This window comes from Rhinatrema bivittatum, chromosome 4 (assembly GCF_901001135.1).
Source record: "Rhinatrema bivittatum chromosome 4, aRhiBiv1.1, whole genome shotgun sequence".
In the NCBI taxonomy this organism is placed as follows: Eukaryota; Metazoa; Chordata; class Amphibia; order Gymnophiona; family Rhinatrematidae; genus Rhinatrema; species Rhinatrema bivittatum.
In genome coordinates this window covers 442,650,617-442,674,298 of record NC_042618.1, presented here as the reverse complement: position 1 = coordinate 442,674,298, position 23,682 = coordinate 442,650,617, and the positions used below count along the sequence as shown (strand labels likewise).

Genomic DNA, 23,682 nt, shown 5'->3' with positions numbered 1-23,682 from the left:
ACCCTAGTCTCTATGCTGTTCCCCTGTGTGAAGAATGAAGACACCTAATGTGAGCCAGAGTCAATCTGGCTCAAGGGAGGATTGTAGAATATCCTGAAGGAAAAAATACCAGAGGCCTCAAAATGAATTAAGGCTCTGAAGAAAGAAGAAGAAGCTATGGTGAACTATGGCCTAGTTCTGCAAAGCAACATATGAACTATGGCCTAGTTTTGCAAAGCAAAACACACATTAGCAGAATCCAGGTGAAACGTCAACAAGTGAAGTCACAGGATGAGCATAAGATAAGAAGATGACAGGTCTGAGAAAGGGTATCTGTGAAGATAACAGATCTGAAAAAGGGTATCTGTGAAGAAAGTTTGTACATATGAAGTAAGATAAGATCAAACAGGAACAAAGAACAGCTGTATTTGCAGCGAGGTTAACTGAAATCTTGTGGTTTGGAGTAAATAGTAGTTATCAATTAGCTTATTGAAAATGTATATAAAAAGAGTTTGCAAAAAGGAAAAATTAAGCAAATGTTCCAGACCATAGATGTGCTATGTACATTGTTGTAAGTATACCTTTGCTTCCTGCGTATACCATTGCTTATACTCAGTATAATAAATATATTATTGTGTGATTTAAGACTTGGTCAGAGTTGTTTATTTGCAAACAATCAGAGTTGTTATTACAAACAGTATGCACATATTTTTACGCACACAGGGGGTGAGGAGTTCCAGGACTGGGCCTTATGCATAGATTTTGATTTTTTAAAAAGCATGCATTTAAATTTTTCTCAGCAAAACTATGCGCGTCAAAGTGCATGCGCAGAGCTTCGCCAGGATAATTTTCAAAGGAAAATTAGTTTCTTACCTGATAATTTTCGTTCCTTTAGTACCACAGATCAGTCCAGTCCGCTGAGATTATGCCTTCCTTCCAGCAGATGGAGTCAGAGAATCAAACTGAAAAGCACCCCCTATATAATCTGGTGTGCCACCTGTGATCCCTTCAGTATAATCAATATCATAGAATGAAGATTCTCTGTCTCCATCTGTTGGAAGGGAGGCATAATCTCAGTGGTCTGGACTGATCCAGGTACCTACAGGGAGAGCGGATTTATGCGCATAAGCCCACTGCGAAAGCTAGTGTAAGGGATGCACGGGGTTACAAAAATTATCCCCAAAAGATCTCTGCAGTACCCACCCTGGACTTTTACCACTGAAAAAAATCACAAAGGAGTTGTGTTCAATCCGTTGCTATCCCTGAGGACCGAAGCCGAGCAGCTCAGCTGCTGCCATCTGTCCATGAACAACAGTCAGCTCTTCATTCAGGATTTAAGAAAGCTTCTCATTTTGGGCGTATCCATGCCCGATTCACCAGAATTGATTCTCAGAAGCTCCTTCCCACCAAGGCCAGATAAAACCCCAGATAGTTGCCCACCTTACTGTCCAGTCACATAAAGCATCAAATATTTAGATTCAGTCACACAAGGCCGGATAACTTAGACCTACTCGGAGGCAAATCTGAAGTTATCTGGCTAATAGGGTCATTTATCAAAATGCTATAAGGCGTTGTTGCATGCGTTAAGCCCCCGATTTTAGATACACCTTTTTCAGTAGCATTGAGCCGTGCGATAGGTTCCGTTTAGGCTTTATCACATTTTGCGATGCGATCTCAAATGCCTGTGTCAGTAGTTTTGATGCTCCCGGGGGAGGGAGGGAGGGAGGGAGAGAGAGAGAGACAGAGAGAGAGAGAGAGAGCGCTAACACTAGATAGATATTTATATCTCTATGGGAGGCCCACCTAGTAACTTGAGGTGAGGTTTAGGGGTTAGGGGCCACTTTGACATTCAAAGTGAGACATACGAACAGAACAGTGCTCTCTTGATGAGATTTGTACAATGTTCTGTCAACCTAGCTTGATGGACTCTCTACCTGGGTAACATCAAGCTAGGTTGAGAGAACATTGCACAAATCTCATCTTTGGGTGAGTTTCCTCAATCCGAGGGTCATCAAATCTTCACAAGAGAGCACTCTTCTGTTCGTACATCTCACTTTGAATGTCAAAGTGGCCCCTAACCCCTACACTAATACTTACACCTCACCTCCAGTTACTAGGTGGGCCTCCCATAGAGATATAAATAACTATCTAGTGTTAGGACATTATGGCTAGGCTAGGCTCTCTCTCTCTTCTCAGTGACCCTGATAGTAAACATGGTCCCCCCAGTGGTTGTATGTAGGAAATACCACAATTCTGGCACTTATCTCAAAGTGTGAAAAAGTTATTGCAATTTACGGTAACTTAGCGCTTCGCATAGGTATTAGCGCAAATTGCGATAAACTGCCTATTAGCATAAAACATGCCCCTTTTTCTGTTGCATGCGATATTTAGTGCATTTTCATAAATTCAGGCCTAACCTAGCTGGATATACCTGATATTTGGCTAGGTTAGTCCAATATCTCGGCCCTTCTGCGAAATACCCTTGAAATGTCCCTTTTTTTATCTGGTTAAATTATAGCTGAATAAGTGGCTGAACATGCCACATTTGCTACTTAGACGGATAACTTGTGAGTTCTCCATCTAAATGGCTTTTGAATATCTACCCCAGTAGCCTTGCTTGGCAAGTGCAATGGCAGACTGGAAGGAGGCCAGCAGGAAAATAAAATGCATGAGGAAATCTGCTGCATTAAATTGCATGAGCTGTCCATCTGCGTCTGACTTGTCCCTCTGACCTGGGCAGCTGCAGAACACTCCTCTTAGTTCAGCTCATTTTTTGACCCAGCAATTTCCTTCTGTTTCTTTTGTACTTCCAGCTCAGATGGAACCAAGCCCGGGATCCAGTGCCACGAGTCTTCATGCGCAAATATCTAGGGATTTTTCCCTTATTTTATACCCTCCCCACATCCAGGATGCTCATTGCAGTGACAAGCCTGGGGCAGAAACCATGAAGAGGTCCAGAATGCAGTCTCCCAACACTGTCTCCACAGCATCCTCGGCCCGAGCCAGACCCAGGGAGCGGAAGACTGTCTCTAGGATCAAACCAGCAACCTGCACCTGGCAATGCAAGACACTGGCCACACCAGGCCGGCCCAACTCACCAACCCCCTTCCTACACAGCATGGAAGAAACTCGCAGCCTCCAGCTTCAGGAGAAATGCAAAAGCCAGCAGGTAGAGAAGGCATTTAGATTATTTCTTTCAAATTCCTTAAAATTTACTGTATTTGTTCTGTTTTTGAGCCACCAAACATTTTTATCTGCATTTGAATAAAACAGTAAACAGATGTTTCACACACACCCACACTTCTAAGCCTGTCAGTTCCAAATATTGAGCAGTTTCTGCAGATCACAAGGAAATGCACCGCTGGTGGACGTGCATATGAGAAAACTTCCATGACCTCAGTGCCACGCCAGAAATAATCATAATCCAGGGCTGGCTCACTGTTGCCATGCAAAAAGCCTTGGATCAAATCCTGTAGCCGGCTCTGGCTGCTTGGGTCAGGGGATACTAAAGGGCAGTGCTTTTCAACTGGGCTTCCGTGAGTGGCCCTATTTATGTATTTATTTAAAAACCGTATATTCCGGAAATCCTAAAATGTTCAGTGTGGATTACGCTCATCACATACCCACAAAAAATAAACAGCATCAAACAGTAAAACAAATAAAATACAATCTACAGCAGTTATAAAATATTCAAATCAGCCAGAACTGCAACTTAAAGCCTTCAGAAATCAACCCGGATAAACTTGCATACACAGATAAGTCTTTAGGAGGTAATTTTCAAAGGAGTTACGTGTGTAAACGTAACATACTACCGTAGCAATTTTCAAAAGCCATTGATGCGAGTAAAGTGCACTTACGCGAGTGAATCCTATGGACAAGTCAATGGCGTATATTGTAGCAACTTTCAAAAGCTCACTTACTCGAGTAAGGTGCAATTGCTCGAGAAAAACCCAGTTTTACTTGAGTAAATGCTTTTTAAAACCAGGTCCTTAATTTTTTCTGAAAAGATTTAGAGTCCACCTCTGAGCGCAACTCTATTGGCAACTTGTTCCAATAACCGGGGCTTATAATAGAAAATGCTCTGGATCTGGTATGCCGCAATCTAAAATCTTGATAATGTCGAGATTCAGATTTGGAACATATAAAGACAAATTACACTCATAAACCACTTTATGAACTAATGAGAGCAATTAAACAATGATCCCTAGGGGGTTCTGTCCCCTAGAACAGTCGTCTTCTGGCACTGCGCAGCTCTCCGTGCATTTTGAGTGACACCTGAGCTCCTGCACCAGTCTCACGAGAACAGTGACGAAGGCATCAGACACCAAGCGGCTCAAACTCACTGAGAACCGCGCAGTGCAGAAGACAGCAACTGATCTGGGGAGAGTCAGAGGGGCTCAAGCGTTGACTATGAACATCAGAACAAAGGGAGAGGAGGAGAGGTGGGGGGTGCTGGCACAGGGTGGTCAGGGACAGGCACATACACAACAGAAGGGACGCAGGAAGAGGAGGGTCAGCGTTGAAAAACACTGCTGACCCAGTCACAGTGCAACAGTAGCGCCTACTGGCTGGCAAAAGAGCTGCCTCTCAGCCAGAAGACTGCCATGGCAATGGGTGATCAGGATGCGAGGGGTAGATCTCTCCAGACAGTTGAGAATGGTGGCTCATGGCATTGAGGCTCAGTTTGGCACGAGTCAGAATCTGCCCTAAGGGACATGAATAACCTGCTAGACCAAAAACAGAAGAACAAAAACAAACACAGAGAAAAGGAAGGCTGCATAGCAAACCAGCTCAGGGAAAAAAAAAAATAAAAAAAAAAGATTTGTTTGCAATTAAAAAATGATTGTGTGTGTCAATGAGGCAGACAAATCATTCATTCAAATAGGAAAACCAACCGTGAAGGAACAACAAAAGTGAAAAAGTTTAACATGGAATAAATGCTGTAGGTTACCCAAAACTCTCACACAAAAGAGCAATACACTTTCTGATACATCTTTGCATGCTACATTGTTTTGTCAGTCTTAGAGGGCAATTTGGAGAAGCTCTAAATTACACAAGTGATTTTAACATATGGACTTGGTAGTCATTTTTAAAATTGGAAAGACTAGGGGACACACAATGAAGTTACTAGGTAATTCATTTAAGACAAAGAGGAGAAAATATTTTTTTACTCAATGGATAATTTAACTCTGGAATTCATTGCCAGTGGATGTGGTGAAAGCTGTTAGCGTAACTGGGTTTAAAATAGTTTTGGACAAATTCCTGAGGGGGAAGTCCATTAACCATTATTAAGGTGGACTTGGGGAAATCCACTTCTTATCCCTGGAATAAATAGGAAGGAATCTGTCTACCCTTGGGATCCTGCCAGGTACTTGTGACCTGGCTTGGCCACTGTTGGAACCAGGATACTGGGCTTGATGGACCTTTGGTTTGACCCAGTATGGCAATTCTTATATTATGTGAAACTATCCAAGTATTTTCTCTTTGAAAGTCAACGTAAAGAACACCTGTATACTGAGTGAGGAGCCAATTGGAAGGAAAACTGCAGGCGTACATTTGAAAATCAAAAAAGTAAGCATGCCGTCACTTCCCAACCAGACCCCCTCTTTTTTTTTTTTTTTTTAACTCTATTCAAAGTGCACGCACTATGGAAGCCAGCACACACTTTAGCTGAGCAGAGGAGGATTAGATAGATGAATGGCTCCGACATTTGCCCTCTTACTAGCAAATAAACGGATCACTTTGCCAACACAGAAGAGGTGGAGGATTTTATTCATCCGCACCACATTTCCTTATACACCTAGTCCTTCACAAAAACTCCCTCTGTTGCCAATTCTTAAGCATTGCCCTCCCCCACCCTAAGCTCGAGCCAGGCCAAGCCCGTACCTTGTAACGTCACTGGCCGAGTGTTCTTCTTGTTGGATTTCTGACAGCGACGAATCACCATTGCTTAAACTTTCGATGATGGATAGCTCTGTGCTGCTTTGAGACAGGTCTTTGGATTTACTGAGGTTTGCGAGGGACGTTACAACATTTGCTAATGTGCTTAAATCCCCCTGACATGCTTCAACCTGGAAGAGAAGAGAAGAGAACCTGGCATCAAGGTGGCTGCCAGTGCCAAAACGTTACATCACGGTTACCTACACTTGCTGAAAGCAACACAATTGAAGTGGAAATGTGTTACTTGCCAATCTCTAGGATCTATCTATGCCTGACAAATTCCATATCTAATTTTTCCTCAGGGAAATACAAGAGCAGCAAAGGTCCAGAAACCAGAGCCCAAGCTGATGAACAGAACAGAACACCATGTCGTGCAATTTGAATAGGAATTTGCATGTCCTGATTCCCCTGGGAAACGGGACTACCAGCTCTGCAAGGCACGGTGCCACTAAAACCCTCAGCTGTATGGTGAAACAATTCAGGGCTACTCACATTATCAGGTGTCATTAACATGCTGGCCTCACTTTTCAGCTCAGACTGGTGAATATTCACAAGCATTCCTGAGTCCAGAAACCCAGTTGGCCTAAAATGAGAGGGTTTACCATACAAACATTATAAAAGCAGGCAAATGGAAACAAAAGTGCAATTTACGACAAAAAAAAAGCAGCAGCAGCCTTGGAAACCCGTCTCGACGCTACCTCTATCATAACACTACTGGGTTGTGACCACTTGCAGAATGATTTTTACCAACTTATGTGCCCCGAACAGGGGAGAGGGCCACCTATACAAAAAACTTTTGGTTTTCAGCGGTGCTCAAGTACTGCTGAAGCCCAACTGGGACAAAAATAAAGTATTTAAAAAAAAATATATATATATATATTCCAGGTTCAGGCTGTAAAATGAAAATAGCAGTATTCTGTCTTTCATGCAGTCGTATCAAGAAGAGGCCTACCGTGTCGTTTTGCTGTCTGTCACAAAGGTGGTGGTTGCAGCCAGAGGGCTCCGCAGGTCTTTCCGGATGTAGATCTTCTCTGTCGAGGCGGCACAGTTTGAGGACTTTTCTCGGGAGACTTCAATGGGTTTCCTCTCGCACTGAACGGCTGGGGAAAGTAGGAAGGTTATCGTCAGAGGAAAGAGCTGGACTCGTCTACACTCGGCTTGCCCAGGAATTTAGGGGTTAATGCACCCACTTCTCTTAAAGCAGGAGTTCCTCCTGCTAGAAGCAAAATGTGGGAGAAAGGCAGGGGTGAGAAGGATAAGAAGTTAATAGGTTCCTCTTGGTCTTTTGGGGAGTTATTAAAAAATGAACCTAGAACATGGAGAGGGCAATTCTGAAAGCTATTTATGTGGCTGAATGGCGATTTACGTCTGAAAAAGTCTTCCCTCTGGGCGGTTCAGAGTCTGCTGCAATGAGAGGTGGATGCTCCCGGCAGGGAGGGAAGATAACATGCAGAGACTATGTTTTCCAACCCACAGGAAGCATTTTCCGTGGGAAAAAACAAACCCCGTAACCCGCAGAAAAAAAGCAGGTGCAGATGTCTACGAGTTTCATAGCAAAAGGTCATGCCCCCATTCCTTTGAAAATCACGGCTATAAAGTACCCATGGACTTTGCCCCACTGCGAGCAGACTAAAAATGTGCCCCCTCGATGTGGACCTCCAGTTAATGCTTTAAGCGAGCTCGGGAAAGTCAGCAGCATCCGGCCAGGGCACTCTCCAGCTCTTTATGAATCCCTCCTATGTGACTTGTCATGTCGAGTCACCAGATGGGTGTTTTTGTGGTTGAGACAAACAGAATCGTGCAGAATAAATCGGTCCTTTCGTGACGCACCCCCCAAGCTCAAGACCCTAGTTTATGATTTTAGGTGCAGGGACAACAATTTGGGTAGATAATGGAGGCAGCAAACTGAATGCAAAACATCTAAAGGTGGTTAAAACAGGCTCCTAAGGCCTGCCCTCGAGGCCTAGTGCTACAAGGAACAAAACAGTCACAGGACAAAGCAGATTTCAGTGCTACGCAGCTGGGAAGGAACTTGTATTCTTGACAAGGGACTGCGGGTAAAGTGCGCTACTCGCAGATGAGCTGCTTCGCTCGCTGCATCTGAAAATCTTGCCGACCGTTCCCTGGGTATTTCCCAGATCTCAAGGCACTTACAGTCTTGTTTCATGCCAAGCTCCATGCACCTCTGCAGCCGGCAATACTGACAGCGGTTCCGGTGGTGCTTGTTGATGATGCAGTCTTTGGACCCTCGGCACGTGTAAACCAAATTCTTCCGGATACTCCTTTTGAAGAAGCCTTTACACCCTTCACAAGTCACTGCTCCGTAGTGGCGTCCTGTTTCCGCGTTACAAAAAATACAATAAACAAAAGCCCATTTACAAAATTAAGCACGACATTCCTACTCCAGTTTTATTTTAAGATTAAAACTGTACACAATTCAGAGAATGTCTATAAAAATCTATTAAAAATGCATTCTAGCACTATGCACTGCCTGATGGGCTGGGTGGAGGATCCGGGCATCTCACCCATTGAGACTAGTGGGACTCAGGAGCATTAAGGAAGCAAAAACCTCAAGATACAGAAGAGAAGGAGATGCCCATGGGAGGGTCAACAGTCACACGTAACAAGAGAAGAATATAAGATCTCAATTCACCAGCAAAGCAATGTGGAGTGGAGGAAAATTTAAATACTACATCTAAGCAACTCTCTGCAGCGAGAAGTCAGAGAATGAGGTACAGAAATGCAGCAGAGAACTGTGGTTATCATACACTGAGAAGAGCTACCAGTCTTGTACCACATCACAGCAGGGTCCGGAAAGAAGACTGGCCAAGATTACTCATGTTAGAAAGTCTACAGGTGCTCCGACACAGAGTGTTTATCCCCAGCATCAGATCAAACAGCAAACCACTACCCAAAATCAACTCAGTTATTGAGGAGAAGGCAGATATTCCAGTCTCTTCCTGAAACTCAGCGGGATACAACCTATGCCGGAGTACCTGGAGACCACAATACAGGGGTTTACTGTATCCAACCAAGAGCACCCCGCTGTAAATCTCAAATGCATCTGACCCCTAAAAAAAAAAAAAAAAGAGCACCACAGAGGAATATCTACTTTATAGGGATTAACAGTGTGCCATATTGAAGGGCAGAAAATTCCCAGGGCACCAGCTTGCCTGGGCGCCTATAAACTGGCCTAGATGGAAGTCACTGCAGCAAGCCCTGGCCAGGAGGGAAGCAGAGTCACTGGGGCAGGACTAGGTCCTGGAGATGCTACAGCCCAAGGCTGCTCCCCATCCAGAGAAGGAATGACTGGAGGGAGGGCGGGGGAAAAAAAAAAGACAAAAATAAACACAAAAAACTGACCTAGCTTCTGAAACTATCTAAATACTCTTCCACCTCGGACCATATTTAATCTTTCGTCTTTACGCTTTGCCTGTGGTTTTCATTTCAGACGATGGGAAGCAGAATGTCAGCGTTTTCCAGTGCTCAGAGGAGCCAGGACTAGTTTTGTGGACCAATGCCATGAAACTATTGCCGAGGATACGGTTTAGCGACCAGAAGCCGCCGTATCCTGTAGCAATAAGCTTTTTGTTTGGGTTTTTTTTCCAAACTCTGTTCATGATGCCTTCAACTAGATCAATGAAAAATAATGTTGGCATGCTCGAAGATAAAATTTGTCCAAGCAAAACAGCTTGGAAATTGCTAATTTAACAGTTGTGTCTTTCAAGAAATTACCTGAAGCTCTGTCTCCGCAAACGACGCAGAGGTCAAAGACCGGTTTGTTTGGGCTCTGGTCCAAGGAAGAGGGCCCTGTTAAAAGCTAAGACAACACACAGAAATACAAAAGTATACATTTATTTCTAAATAATTAATTTCCCTTTGTAAAACCCTTCCCCCTCTTTTCCCAAATTAATCAATCCTGGCCCTTCGTGAAAAGCACTAGAAGGCTGCTCCATTCCCCCTACAGAAGATACTTGAACATCCCAATACAGTCCCACGGCTACTCTTTACCTACCCAGACCTCACGCACCCTTTAATACAGCTGCTTCTACCCAACCATTAAACCAAAAACCACCTCTATTACTGCTGAAGGTTCTAACCTAAAAGATATATTCAATTTTACTTTCTTCCTCCGAGATGCCTGCTTCATTTAGGGCCAGATTACTAAAGGCACCATTCCTTCTGGTTTGGCAAACCTGTCCTTGTGCACAGAAAGCAAGTCTGTGGTGCTTTACTAAAGCCTTCGAGTACCTGTGAAACAGGCAGGGAAAACCATCAATGAAAACACAGTTAAGCTGACCCTTGCAAAAAGCTCCCTGCTTCAGAGACCTTTAAACGAACATCTCAAGCAGGGCAGCTAGGAGCGGCACGATTACATGGTGCCAAAAGCTGCCTCTGCTGAAGCCCGAACACATGAAGAAAAGGAACTCTAGAGAATGCACGGAAGGTTCAAACGGAGATGCTCAGCAGTGCTGCTGTCGTGATCCTCGGGGGGAGAGCTACTGTAGGCCCGAAACATCACAAGGCCCACACTTACTCTGTCAAGACCGATTCAAGGTACCACACTGCTAAATATGGACAGTGCGAGGTTAGGATACAGATCGCAAGGCTAGGGCATTTTAAATGGCAGATTCTCAGAGTGAATTATGGGACTGCAACGTGACTATACCCCTAAGCCTTGCATCAAAGGCAGACAGGTTACCCTCAGATAGCTCCAGTATTGCTTTATAATCCTGGGAAAGGGAGGATATTGGGCATATTATACCCCATCCAATGCAGGCTCAAAATGGAGCGTACAGCATAACATACAGCAAGAAATAAAATATGAAATCTTAGGACAACCATCTATGAAGGTGCTAGGTGTGAAACAGCCTGCAGTCTCTGGTCCTAGCATTATTAGATTGCTTGCTGATGCATATAGGGAAAAATAACCCATGCCATAGTTACACAATGTTAGGTTCCATATTAGGAGCTACCACCCAGGAAAAAGATCTAGGCATCATAGTGGATAATACATTGAAATTGTCAGCTCAGTGTGCTGCAGCAGTCAAAAAAGCAAACAGAATGTTGGGAATTATTAGGAAGGGAATGGTTAATAAAACGGAAAATGTCATAATGCCTCTGTATCGCTCCATGGTGATCTCCGCCATCTCACCTGGAAGGTGATTTTTATTTATTTATTTATTTTAGTTTTTTTTCTATACCGGCATTCGTGAGGGTATCACATCATGCCGGTTTACAATAAACAGTGAAGTGATAAAAGGAACAATGAACGAAATAAATAATAGGTGCTAAACATAAAATAGTTACAGTTACAATAAAACAGGGATGAGTACAACTGGAAGCAAGAGGAAAAATGAAAGGAACTTTAACATAGTATATTAACCGAAGTATGATGGGGTACATTACAAGAATTATGTGATTTACAATGATTTGTTCATTTGAAATAATTACAGTTTTTTATATAAGGGTAGTGGTCAGAAGTGATGGTTTTCTGCAAATTAGTAGTGCTTGGAAGTTGGTTGTAGGTGAGGTGAGTAATGAGTTTAATCAGAGTCTGGGGAGGCTTTTTTGAATAGCCACGTTTTGAGTCTTTTCCTGAATGTTGGGAGGCAAGGTTCCTGCCTTAGCTCCGTTGGGATGGAGTTCCACAGAGGAGGTTCTGCTGTGGAGAATGCCCTGTCTCTGAGAGTTATGTGAAGGGAGGTTTTGGAATGAGGTACCTGAAGAGAATCTTTATAGTGCTCTCTTATGGGTCTGGAGGATGTATGTTTTTTGAAAAGGATTTGTAGGTTGAGCGGAGCGATTTTTTCTTTTGGCGATCACATCTGCTCGCAGAGTTAGTGAGTTACAGGCCTTTGTCACCTACCTGCCTTACACTAAACTTCTGCATGATAGGGTCGTACTCTGCACTCACCCTAAGTTTTTGCCTAAGGTAGTATTGGAGTTTCATAACAATCAATCCATTATTCTAACTACCTTCTTTCCCAGGCCCCACTCAAACCCAGGAGAACGGGCTCTGCATACCCTTGACTGTAAACGTGCTCTAGCATTTTATCTAGACCGTACAGCTGCCCACAGGAAATGCACTCAATTGTTTGTTTCCTTCAATCCCATCAAATTGGGCAAACCTGGGTAAGCAGACTCTCTCCTCCTGGTTAATTGACTGTATTTCCTTTTGTTACCAATAGGCAGGCATTCCGCTTCAAGACCGTGTTAAAGCACACTCTGTTAGGGCCATGGCAACATCAGTAGCGCACCTACGCTCGGTGCCACTTGCTGACATCTGTAAGGCTACTTTCTGGAGCTCTCCATTAATGGACTTCTCCAAGATGTTAGTCCTCACGAAACCCGCCCACCACTCCGAGGAGTTGGGTTCGTTTACGTTTTGTTATTTTATTTTTCGCATGTACTTTTTACTATAAGACGAGACTGAAGGGGGACCCCTGCTGGCTGCAGGGTTGGTGCCATGCTGGGCATGCCCAGTAGGTGCCAATCAAAGTTCTAGAAACTGACAAAAGTGTTCCGTGATTGGGCTCCATCCTGATGATGTCACCCATATGTGAGGACTACCATCCTGCTTGTCCTGTGAGAATCCAAACTAGGGATAGGGAAATACCTACAGTACCCGAATGTAATCCGCTTTGAAGTGCTGAACAAAGTGTGAAAAAGCGGAAAAGTAAAAAAAAAAAAAGAAAAAATTGCCTGCTCCTCCATTACTTTATGGTATCTTGTCAGAGAGCTGAGCCACTGGGGTAGTCCCTGAACTGCAGGTCTTTACGGTTCTACCCTTGCACAATCTCAATACTGTACACTACAGGGAATTGTATGCGCTTATGTTTTGCAAGATTACACATGCACATCTGAAATGCCCCAGAAACAACTAGAAAAACAGTCCAGCCATGGTGAGTTAAGCTTCCCCTCCCCTGCGGTGAATAAGCACATTCAGCTGCTGCTTTCCCACAGCTGTGAGCACACCCAGATAGCTGCCTGGTATCTACTTCGACCTTCAAATCTCATCCCCCATCAAATAAAACGGCTCAGCCGCTCACTTACCACGCCAGAGAGCCACTGCCTGCTGCTAAGCAGATTTGGCTTCCACTTACTTCTGCTGTTCCTTCACCAGGGAGAGGGACAGAGGAGGTGGAGTGGGTGGAACAGGGGCAGAAAAGAGAGCAGTCTTGAAGGTCCTCTTTTTCTTATTTTCAATGGGCCGCCAGATTCCTGCGGATCCAGGAACTGTTCTCTGGAGGCTCCACAGAAGATACAGGAAAATTGGATCTTACCTGCAAATTTTCGTTCCTGGAATACCATAGATTAGTCCAGACAAGTGGGTTTTGCATCCCTACCAGCAGATGGAGTCTGAGAACAAAATCTTCTCTGAAACTGCTACATAACAAAACAAGAGTGCCACCTGCAGTCCCTCAGTATCGACCTGTACCCAAGCCAAGATGTAGACAAATTCAAAGGCTAACCTAACTCCCTCTTCTAAGTGAGCATGGGAATAAAGCCCTTCAACCACAGCCCTTATGTCCATATCAGGGATCGAAACCTCTGAAAGTTAAATAATAATGACAAGACTTTTCAGTCTTCTCGATTATACACATAGCCGAGATATCAATCTTTCAATAGGATGGGGCTCTGACTGATCTGTGGTATTCCAGGAACGAAAATTAGCAGGTAAGAACCAATTTTCCTTTCTTGTTCATACCCAGATCAGTCCAGACAAATGGGATGTACCCAAGCTCCCCTAAACCGGACAGGAATCTGAAAGATCAATTCACAACACACGCTCCCCAAATAGCACCTCACTAGGTACCCAAACATCTATTCGGTAATGTCTGGTGAAAGCATGACGTGACAACCAAGTCACCGCATGGCAGATCTCCTGCGGAGAAACCAACTGACACTCTCTGCCCAGAAAGCTGCCTATGCACTGGCCCCTTCAGGAAGCACCCTTCTTCCCTTTCAAAAATGATCTGAAATTAGGGCCTCTTTCAGCCATCATAACTTTGAAAACCTTGCACCCCTTCTTTGCTCCACTGAACAGCACAAAAAGGTAATCATACCTTCAAAATCCATTGGTAATCTTCAGACACCGAAGTAAACAGCAACAGACATCCAACAAATGTACGGTAACTCTCTGGTTCCACCGTATCCAGATGCTGGAATGCAGTAAGTTCAACTCGCTGACTCAGATAGAAAAAAAAAAAAAAAAAAGACCTTCAGCGATGGAACAGTCTGCCATGAAACCCCATTCACTGAAATTTGGAAGGAAAAAAAAAAGGTCCCTACACGACAAGGTTTAAAATTCTGAACTTCACCTAGCCGAACAGTTAGCCATTAGAAACACCACATTCAAAGAAAGATCCTTCAGGGATGTCCCCATAACGGCTCAAAAATTGAACTACAAAGGGCCTTACTTAAACACCAAATAGAGGGTTCAAGAGGGGTATACCCAACTAAAAGGAAGTCAAACGCTTAGTGCCCATCAGAAAACCACATCCGCATGGACTGCCAAAGAAACTCCATCTACCTTACCTTGACAAAAACAGCCCAAGACTACCATCTGAATATGAAGAGAATTATATGCCAACACCTTCACATGCCCTTTCTGCAGAAAGGCCCAATTTTGAGGAAAGACACCCACATCGGGTCAAGCCCTTCAGCACACCAGAACTCAAACGCCTTCCACACCCTGGCATAAGCTCAGGAAGTGAACGGTCGTCTGGCCTGAAGTAAGGCAGTAATAACTGCTTCTGAGTACCCCTTCAATCACAACCACCTCCTATCAAAGGTCAGACCACAAGACAAAAAGCAATCTGTCTGATCTGAAAGACTGGACCCTGCTGGACCAGCCCTTGAAGATGACCTAACTTCAGAGGACTACCGACTGCAAGATTTACCAAGTCTGCAAACCAGTATCAACATGGTCCCTCTGGCGCCACTAGTACATAACAGAACTCTCACCGACCACAGAAGAACCAACACTTTGATGCCTTCCGAGCTGCACTCTCGATTGCTCGCCTTGGATTTCTTCCTTGTCACCATGGGATCCTACTGAGGAACTCCCCACCTGGCCTGAACTAGCTCCATTGTTTCTGCCAATAATTCCCATTTTCCCAGGTCCAACAACTGCCAGCTGAGATAGTCCACCCTGGTTACATAGGTCGCTGCCATTGCCGCCAAGTACGTTTCTGCTCAAGCAAACAGCCCACTATTGCCGCACTGTCTGACAAATCTCAAACCACACGAACGATAGACCATAATGGTTGTATGGATGACCACCGACCCTGAGCCGTCTGTCCTTATCACTCCCCTATCCAGGATCACCGGCCCAAGAAAGCAAATGCAAAGGATTGGACCTGGCTAACCCTTGAAGTGGTGTTGGGAGCTGAAATTCCTCAAAGGGCGAATTTGGGAGAGACTGTATATGTGTGAATGTCCTCAGAACTAAATCCATTGCAGAAGCCATAATACCCAGGACTTGCAAATAACCCCATACTCTGGGTACCAAAGTCACAATAAATGATAGACCTGAGCCTGCAACCTAGTCACCTCTCCGCCGAGAGGAACACTCTTCCCAACTTGGTATCAAACCTCGCCCCCAGGTACTCCAGGGATTGGAAGGAAGTAAGGCTGCTTTATACTAGGTTCACCATCACCCCAGAGACTGCAAATTCTGCATCAACCACACCACAGAATGATGTCTTCTGACTTTGCCTTGAGGAGCTGTACCAAGAACCCTTCTCTTTGCAGGGCCACAGCTACCACCATGGCTACCACCATCACCTTGGTGAAGGTCCGAGAAGCAGTCACCAATCCTAACTGCAGAGCTCCTGGAATTAAAAATGCTCACCTAGGGCCAAACGCAGAAGCTTCTGATGTCTTAAGAAGCCTCTAACAGTCCTATGCCAGAAATTCAGCTTTGTAAACCGCCGCTTTTACTGATTTCAATGTTTCCATGCAACAATGAGGTATCTGGAATGCTGCACTGATCTTCAGATCCAGAATGGGCCGTAAAGTGTCTTCTTTCTTTGACACTGAAATTGATTGATTATTTGCATTTCCCCCATTCCTCCAGCGGCACAGTAAGCATCGGCTCCAGATACTGTAAACACTTCTAGCGTGGTATGCACTGCATCTCTCTTTACTCACGACATGCAAGGGGAGCTCATGAGTCTTCTCCAACTAGATGAGCAAAATCTTAGGTGAAGCCACCTCTTATCACATCCAGTACCCACTGGTCCAAACACCTTGGTGCATTCCTCATAAGAAAGGGCCAATTTCCCACCGACCACCTTTTTTTTTTTTTTTTTTTTTTTTTTGAGATGAGTGGACTAGCCTCCCTTCATTGTATGGCCTTGCTGCCTCCGGCCCCTTGTCCGGAGTTATCCCGGGTGGAATTATGCAGACCTCGAAAGGACTGCTGCCACCCTGATCCTTTTTTCTGGGATGAGAAAACCCTCCTCTTGGAGCAATACCCTCTCTTCAACTTATTTTCAGGCAACTTTAGCCCTTTGGACTCCCCCAAAAGATTTACTAGTTGCTCCAGATCCTAGCTGCACCCTAACCTCCCCCTAAAGAGGAGATGACAGACTTGGACCAGATGTCTGTTAAAGAATTGCATAACCAAAGAAAAAATCTAGTCGATACTGCCGACACCATAATCCAAGCTGACATCCAAAACAGATCACAGGGCACACATGTCACATAAGTCACGGCTGCCTCCAGACGTGCCGCTTGCCTAGCGGAAGCCAAAGAAACCTATCCTTTTGCCTACAAGCTCTGCACTCACTGCAGCTAGTCCCACATACCCAAGGTCAAAACCTTGAACATGCTTTTTAGGTGGATCAGCAACTTCCGATCCTGAGCAACCTCCAGCATGGCCGAATGCTCCACCCAGGTGGCTTTCTTTGTAACCACACAGACCGAAGTATCGGCCTCCGGCCAGGGATAGAGCTTAGCCACTCCCAGAGAACCAATTTCTTTACTATCTACGGAACAGAAAGGCTTTGGGATCCTCGCAGGTCTTCCCTGATGGGGTCCCCCCCCTTCATGGTCGGACCCCAGCTGAGAAATTTCAACTCCCAACTCTTCCAGCAAATGCGGGTACAAAGGCCACAGTTAATCCATCCTGATCCTCCTTAGCCTTGGCTGCCCCCAAAGGGCTCCCTCCAGGGCCATCATCTTGACCACCAAACCCCTCCGAGGGATCCACATCATCAGTATCACCGATCCAATGACCCTGAAAACCTAGCAGATGGAAAAAAAGCACTCGACCCTCCCAGAGAGTCTTGCCTGCCCAACTGAGCCTGTTGCTGGGGAGCCAGTGCAGGAGCACACCTGCCAAATCCTCCCCTCTTTGGCTAAATAAGCTTTATGCCTTAAGAAAACAAAGTCCGAGGAAATTCCTGCCAAACCACTGGAATCTTCCCTCCTGAGCACCCCAGCCTCATCACCGCCTCTCTGGGTCCACAGGGAAATCTTACTGGGAGTGGGGAATCCCTCCCTTTCCCCGATTCTGCCTGCTGATTGCCATGCGATGCCAAAATGGCCAGCGTTCAACATTTGTCAGCCAAGATCTCTCACCGGCTGCCCCATGAGCTTCTCCTCCTGAGGCACACTTTAGGCAGGTTCACCTCTCTTCACCTGCCCTGCAGCCCTTGCTGTGTCACAAAGCCGCTGCCATTGTGTACACACCAACCACCACGTGCGTTTACAGTTAGGCGCGCACTCTTCTCCCCACAGGCCTCGCAGCACTTGCCACATCCCACGGCTGCCACCATTATGAGCGCATCTGCCACACTGTGTGCTGGCAGTTAGGCACATAACTCTTCTCCCCGCCAGCCCTGCAACACTTGCCGTGTCCCACGGCCGCCATTATGAGCGCACTTTGGGCTTGTCCGAGCCAGATTTGCCTCATGCTCGATGGAAAGCTGCCTGCCAACAATCCACAGTGAAGCCCCCCTGACCCATTGAGCCTTGTCTGCTTGCTCTCCTCCTCCCCCCCAGCTATCTCACGACCAGCCAGTCAAGCGCCTGCACCCGCACTGCCCTTTTCTTTAAAAAAAAAAAAAGACAGACCTGCGAAAATGGTTCCCCCCCCCCTGATAAAATACTTTCCTGATGGTGATTCAGGGGAAGGAGGGAGCCAGAATCACTGGCTTTCCGTCCCCTTGTTGACTTCAGGCTGAGCTACAGCAGGGATACCAACCCACTGCTTGCCCTGCTCCACCTAATGGATGGCTCACAAAGATGCCTAATACCCAAAGCGAGCCCACATGAGAATCCTGTTCTGTCTTTTCTTTTTTTAATCTAGTTCTCCAGACTGCAGGATTTTCACCTCTACCATCTACTGGAGTCAGAGAAATACTTAAGGACTGCAGGTGGCACTCTAACTTATGTAGCAGTTTCAGAGAAATATTTGTTCTAACCCACTTGTCTGGACTGATTTGGGGTATGAACAGGAATGGGACTCTAAGGGTATTGGGATAGCCATCGTGCTCTAGAAGCCCTACTGACCTCTAAGAGTACTGAGATAGCAGTTATTCTCTGGAGGCTCTACAGACCCCTAAGGGAACTGGGAGCCATCCAGGGTTCAACTAGGGCAAGGCCTGGGAGAATGTTCCCACTGGGAAAAATCAACCCCTAGAGGTTGTTGACCCAGGAGCAACAAGAACACCGGGGCTGTACTCTGGCTCTGGGAGCCAAGTCCTCTTCATGTGTCCACAGTTGCTGGAGACAGAGACTACTGGTATTGGACAGGATCACACACCCTTTATACCCCAGAGTGAAGTCATTAAAAAGGTGTGTCCTCTTTCTCTGCCAGCTGTTGAACAAAATCCCATATGTAATGACTGGTATAGCAGGAAAATAAGGAAATGTGCAATTTGCAATTTACATTCAGGGCATATAAAAATAGTAAATTCTTTAAGTTCTACCAGTTTATCACATTGTTCAAACAAGTATAAATCTAAACACTGAAAGTTCCACACTACTGGGATATTACAGTGGCTCTGTTTTACAGTATTCTAGGAAGCCTTGCCCTTCCCCGCCCCAGTACCTGGGTTGTGCTTTACCTATTGCACACAACATTTTCAACCAAGTGGCAATTCTAATTTGTTTTAACTAAAACAATTATACGAGTTTAGGAAATAAGAAAAAAAAAAAAGCAATGCAAGACAACTAAAACCACTATTTTCATGAATCACTGGTTTAAATGAGCTCTCCCAGATCAACTCTACCTGGATGTGTGGTGCAGAAACATCAGGAGTTGCAAAAAACAGCTGGTTGACCCCCGCGGCGTCCGGCGTGGACAGGTAAACCTTTCCCTGGGCTGGCTCTTGTCTGGCGAGGATCACCTTACTTGGGGTAGAGCCAGCAGAGTTGGTCAGGATATACTGCTTTCCCGCTGTGCTCTGATCAAGTGCCGTTACAATCTGAATCTTCTGGCCCGTCTGTTGATCTGTTACAATCTGTTCATACAGGTTGTGCTTTTTTATCTCTCTCAGATTTTCAGCCTGTTTTATCCCCCCCCCTCCCCCTCCCCCCTCGTATTTCATTGACCAAGCACCCCAAGACCTTACAAAGAACTCTTCCTGGCTTCTCCTTTACCCATGTTCTTAACCTTGCTATGCAATATGAAATTAAAATGTGGAGGGGGCTTCGCTTTGGCCTTGAATTGCACTGAAACCACCCGTTAATTATGCCATTACTTCAATCACACAACTGTAAAAGCACAGAAAGAGAGCGTGCAGAGCTGTATCAGCAAAGAACTGTCTGAAGTAAACAAACAAGCAGTCCTAAATACAGCAAGTTAAAATGTGTTTTACACAGCATTTTCCATCCAAACGTGAGCCTGCAAACTTTTAAAAATCATAAGATGCAAAGGAACATCTGTCCACTGATCTACACCTCAAGCAGTCACCGAGCACTCGGGTCTTTCGGAGGCGTCTTGATGCAGGTCCTCAGCCCAAGCCCTCACTCCGAACAGTGCTGGTGGTACCCGGAAGGAATGACCCCTCAGGTACTGCCCCCTGCAACTCCCGCAGGCCAGCTCGGGAAGAGATCCCGTGAGATCTCTCCCCCCAGGCCTTCATTGGCAGGGTTGCTGCAATTCCTGGGTTGAATATAGGGAGAAGGACAGGGACCTTACAGGAGAAAACGCCCCTCTCAAGGCTAAGCATAAGGATCTCAGACAGGAACCAACTCCAATGAACGAGGCATTAGGCTCAAGAGGAACATGCAAGGAATGCGTATCTTCACAGGAAAGTAGTGCACACATAAACCAGCTGGCCGGGGGAGGTGGCCAAAACGGTAACTGAATTCAAGAAAGCTTGGGAAAAGTGCAAAGGAGCCTTCTATTGGGGGGGAGGGAGGGGGTTAGGTCCTTGACACTGCATCAGGAATGGGAAGATTAGATGGACCTAGCAGTCCTGATCTGCTGTCACTTTTCTCTGTTTCTGTGAGCTGGGAGGTGACCTTGGCAATGGAGGAAAAAATGAAGAAACATTTTCTATGCATCCTTTTTTCTCCATTTACACTATCAAGTTAACAAGCAGAGTACAGGGAACACATCGACTAAACCTCAACACACAGATTTTAAAAAGCACCCAAGAGATTGAGAGAATTAAAGAAAAAAAGGTACGCCAATCAACTAGTTCATGTGTCTATATACATAATTTGTGAGTATGTGTTTGACACTGTGCTGCTTTAAATCGTTTCTTCGCAAATCCGTGCGCCTTCCAGTCACAGGGTTGTCAAGCAGATGGCGGGACCAGATTTTATTAGCGAAGGCCAGCAACTGGCAGAACCTTTCAACTGCCATGATCAATGCCAGTAGCCTACCACCCACCTGCCTTGCCAGCAGCAAAGACTTAGCGACAATGTACGCTCAGTGCCCATGGCAGCCCCTCCTCTCCTATAAAGTGAATTTCCCTTCCAACCAGGAAAGCTGCACGGGAAGAAACGTGGCAGCCCCAGGTTCTCATTGCCTGCTGCTTCACAGAGTTAGGTCCAGGGCAGCTGCCACTTTCTGAGAGACATGGGGCAGAGGAATGGAAGAGAGCTCGGGGAAAAAACAGCAAGAGGAGAACGCTGACTTTTTTTTTTTCTTTTAAGGGTGGAGGGCAACTCTATGCATTCAAGATGATATTTGTTACTCATTCTATCTTCCTTCCTTTCACCAATGAAGGTGGATAAAAAACGCCCATGTTAAGCTCAGATCATGGTCAGGAGCCGGATTATAAATCTAAAAAGGAGTTCTAGTGTGCATTTGTGAAGGAAATCCCATGTTCTAGCTTGGTGGAATAGAGGGCATGACGGTCACAAAAGGTTACAGTTCCTATTAGCAAACCTATTTTCTTATTAAATACAGTTAGGAAACCAATTTTCTTCTATTTACACATTTGTCAAAAATTTCAGAAAGACCATCAACTCCTAGGGCTAAAAACGAGGCGCTGAAAGAGAAAAAAAGCACAACTGAATAACCCACAAGAAACTTTCCAAGCGCTAACCCAAGCTACCTGTATGCGCTGTGGCAAAGAGAAGCCCGGCTCGGCTGGGACAATCTGTATTCTCTGTGAGGTCCCATCCATCAAGGCAGTCTCCGTGGCTGCTCCCTGGGGTCGTGAAACCTGCGAGTAAAGAAGCACAAAAGTCCCAGCTCAGGATACGACTGCCGGCAGAAACATAAAACCAGCAAGACTGCAAGGGTGACTCTGCCGGGAACTCTGCCACCCAGCAGCTAATTCATAAGCAGAAGGCGGGCCCATCCTCTCCTCCGCCGCCTGAAAGAGCGGTTTCACCGGTAAGGACAGAGTCCACACAACCGCCAGACTCAAACAGGAACACACAGGAAGAAAGCTTCTAACGAAAACCTGGGGGAAAAGGTCATCCCCGCCCCCCAACACCCAGCATGGAAATACTGAGCATTTTGGGAGAAATTCCACACGCAGACACATACTGAAGAGCACCTCAGTCCCTTTCATTCCTCCATCACAATTTCCACCTCTCAACACATTTTCTGTTTCTCTCGTTCATAACACAAGTGACTTTATAAAGACTAAAAATGAAATCTCAGATACATCTTTTTCAGGTGTAGCATTTTATAAAATTAAGGGGGAAAAAAGCGGCTGCGACCAGCATTCAGTTTGCAGGAGGGACTGGGATCTGAAATTCAACAGGTGGGTCCCGGGAGTCGATCCACTGAGAAATGTCAGAAGATTTGACCATCTCGGACTCAGCCAACCCAGGGAGAAAGAGATGCCCAAGCTCAGCTTAGAACAACCACGGCCTTCAGTCTACGGTTTACCCCTCAATGTATAATAAAATATTTTAAAACGTGAAAAAGCTTATCAGAAACTACCCCAAAAATACCAACATTACCAATAAAAGTTATCAGGGCTTCTAGAAATGCACCAATGTATAATCCAATCATGAGTGGGTAACCAAAATTAATAATAGCTTAAACATTACATCAGACACACAGGGTGCATATTCATTGCTCATTAATCTACCAAGTCTAAAAGCCAACAAAATCTTTATAGCAAAAGTGATTTTTCATAAAACTGCCACAGAAGTATCTACAAAAAAAAAAAAAAAAAACTTCAAATAGAAAAGAGCTAAAGAACAGAGAAAAAAAAATGCCAGACATGTTTATGAAAGTCCTCTCAGGTGAGACTGTCTTATTTGTGTCAACGTAAAAGATGAAATCAGACATTCTAGTGCAGGGGTCAGGAACCTTTTTGGCTGAGAGAGCCATAAACGCCACATATTTTAAAATGTAATTCCATGAGAGCCATACAATATGTTTAAAACTAAATACAAGTAAATGTGTGCATTTTATGTAAGATCACACTTTTAAAGTACAATAAGTCTCTGAAAATATTACACCAGGCCTTAAGACACCAATACATCTCCTATTAGGAAAACGGACCAAGTCAGGCTGCTATAGAGTCCTACACAGAAACTACACGCCAGCAGAAAACCTCACCTGAATCACGTGCTGTCCCTCACCTAACATAGAATAAAGAGACCAAAACGCATAACAAGAAGCATGCAGACAAAAACTGAATTGGAAACTGCAACAAGCCAGAGTCTCTGTATGCAGTGTAACAAAGGAAAAAAGAAACATCACACATCCTTATAAAACAAATCAAGAAATATAAAATCATCAGCAGTAAAACTGTACTAACAAAAAGAACATATTTCGAAACAGCTGATGAGTGGAATATCCAATAATTAAAAACTCATATAAAACATTTCCAGATACCAACAAAATATTTCCAAATAGCAGACACAAAGATCCAGTAATGAAAAATAATAAGGATACAAAAATTTTTTTGCTCTGCATACCTGGGAACGTTTGATATCCAGGTGTCCTGAGATTGTTCTGAATTAGCAGGAGGTGGGGTGGTTGCTTGGAACTTTCTCCTCTCTCAGTCACATACCAGCGCTCTCTCTCACACTGGCTCTCAATGACACACCTATACACACATGCTCTCAGTCACTCACATATACAAATGTTTTTTCTCTCTCACTTATATAGGCTCTTAATTACACATTTACACACATGCTGTCTATCTTTTCACGCTTACACACACACAGGCTTTCAATCACATAAATACATGCTGTCTTTTTCTCTCACACACAGACTCTCATTCACATGCTTACAAACATGTCCTCTCTTTCTCTCATTTACACACAGGCTCTCAATCACATACTCACATGCTCCCTCACCTAAATCAGCTCTCAATCACA

The 23,682-nt window shown here is 44.9% G+C and overlaps 1 protein-coding gene across 7 annotated transcripts in view; it reads right to left on the bottom strand.

Moving 5' to 3' along the window:
- NR2C1 (nuclear receptor subfamily 2 group C member 1) overlaps window positions 1-23,682 on the bottom strand; it is a 110,090-nt gene that overhangs the window by 51,860 nt on the left and 34,548 nt on the right. For 4 of the 7 annotated variants that reach the window (XM_029601600.1, XM_029601602.1, XM_029601599.1 and 1 more), the window contains exons 2-8: window positions 21,447-21,557; window positions 19,167-19,397; window positions 9,655-9,739; window positions 8,074-8,253; window positions 6,872-7,019; window positions 6,412-6,502; window positions 5,866-6,050 (exon numbers count right to left, since the gene is read on the bottom strand). In XM_029601600.1, coding sequence (XP_029457460.1) covers window positions 5,866-6,050; window positions 6,412-6,502; window positions 6,872-7,019; window positions 8,074-8,253; window positions 9,655-9,739; window positions 19,167-19,397; window positions 21,447-21,557 — 1,031 coding nt within the window. The remainder of the gene's footprint in view (window positions 1-5,865; window positions 6,051-6,411; window positions 6,503-6,871; window positions 7,020-8,073; window positions 8,254-9,654; window positions 9,740-19,166; window positions 19,398-21,446; window positions 21,558-23,682) is intronic. The other 3 variants (XM_029601603.1, XM_029601604.1, XM_029601605.1) reach the window with 1 other exon arrangement.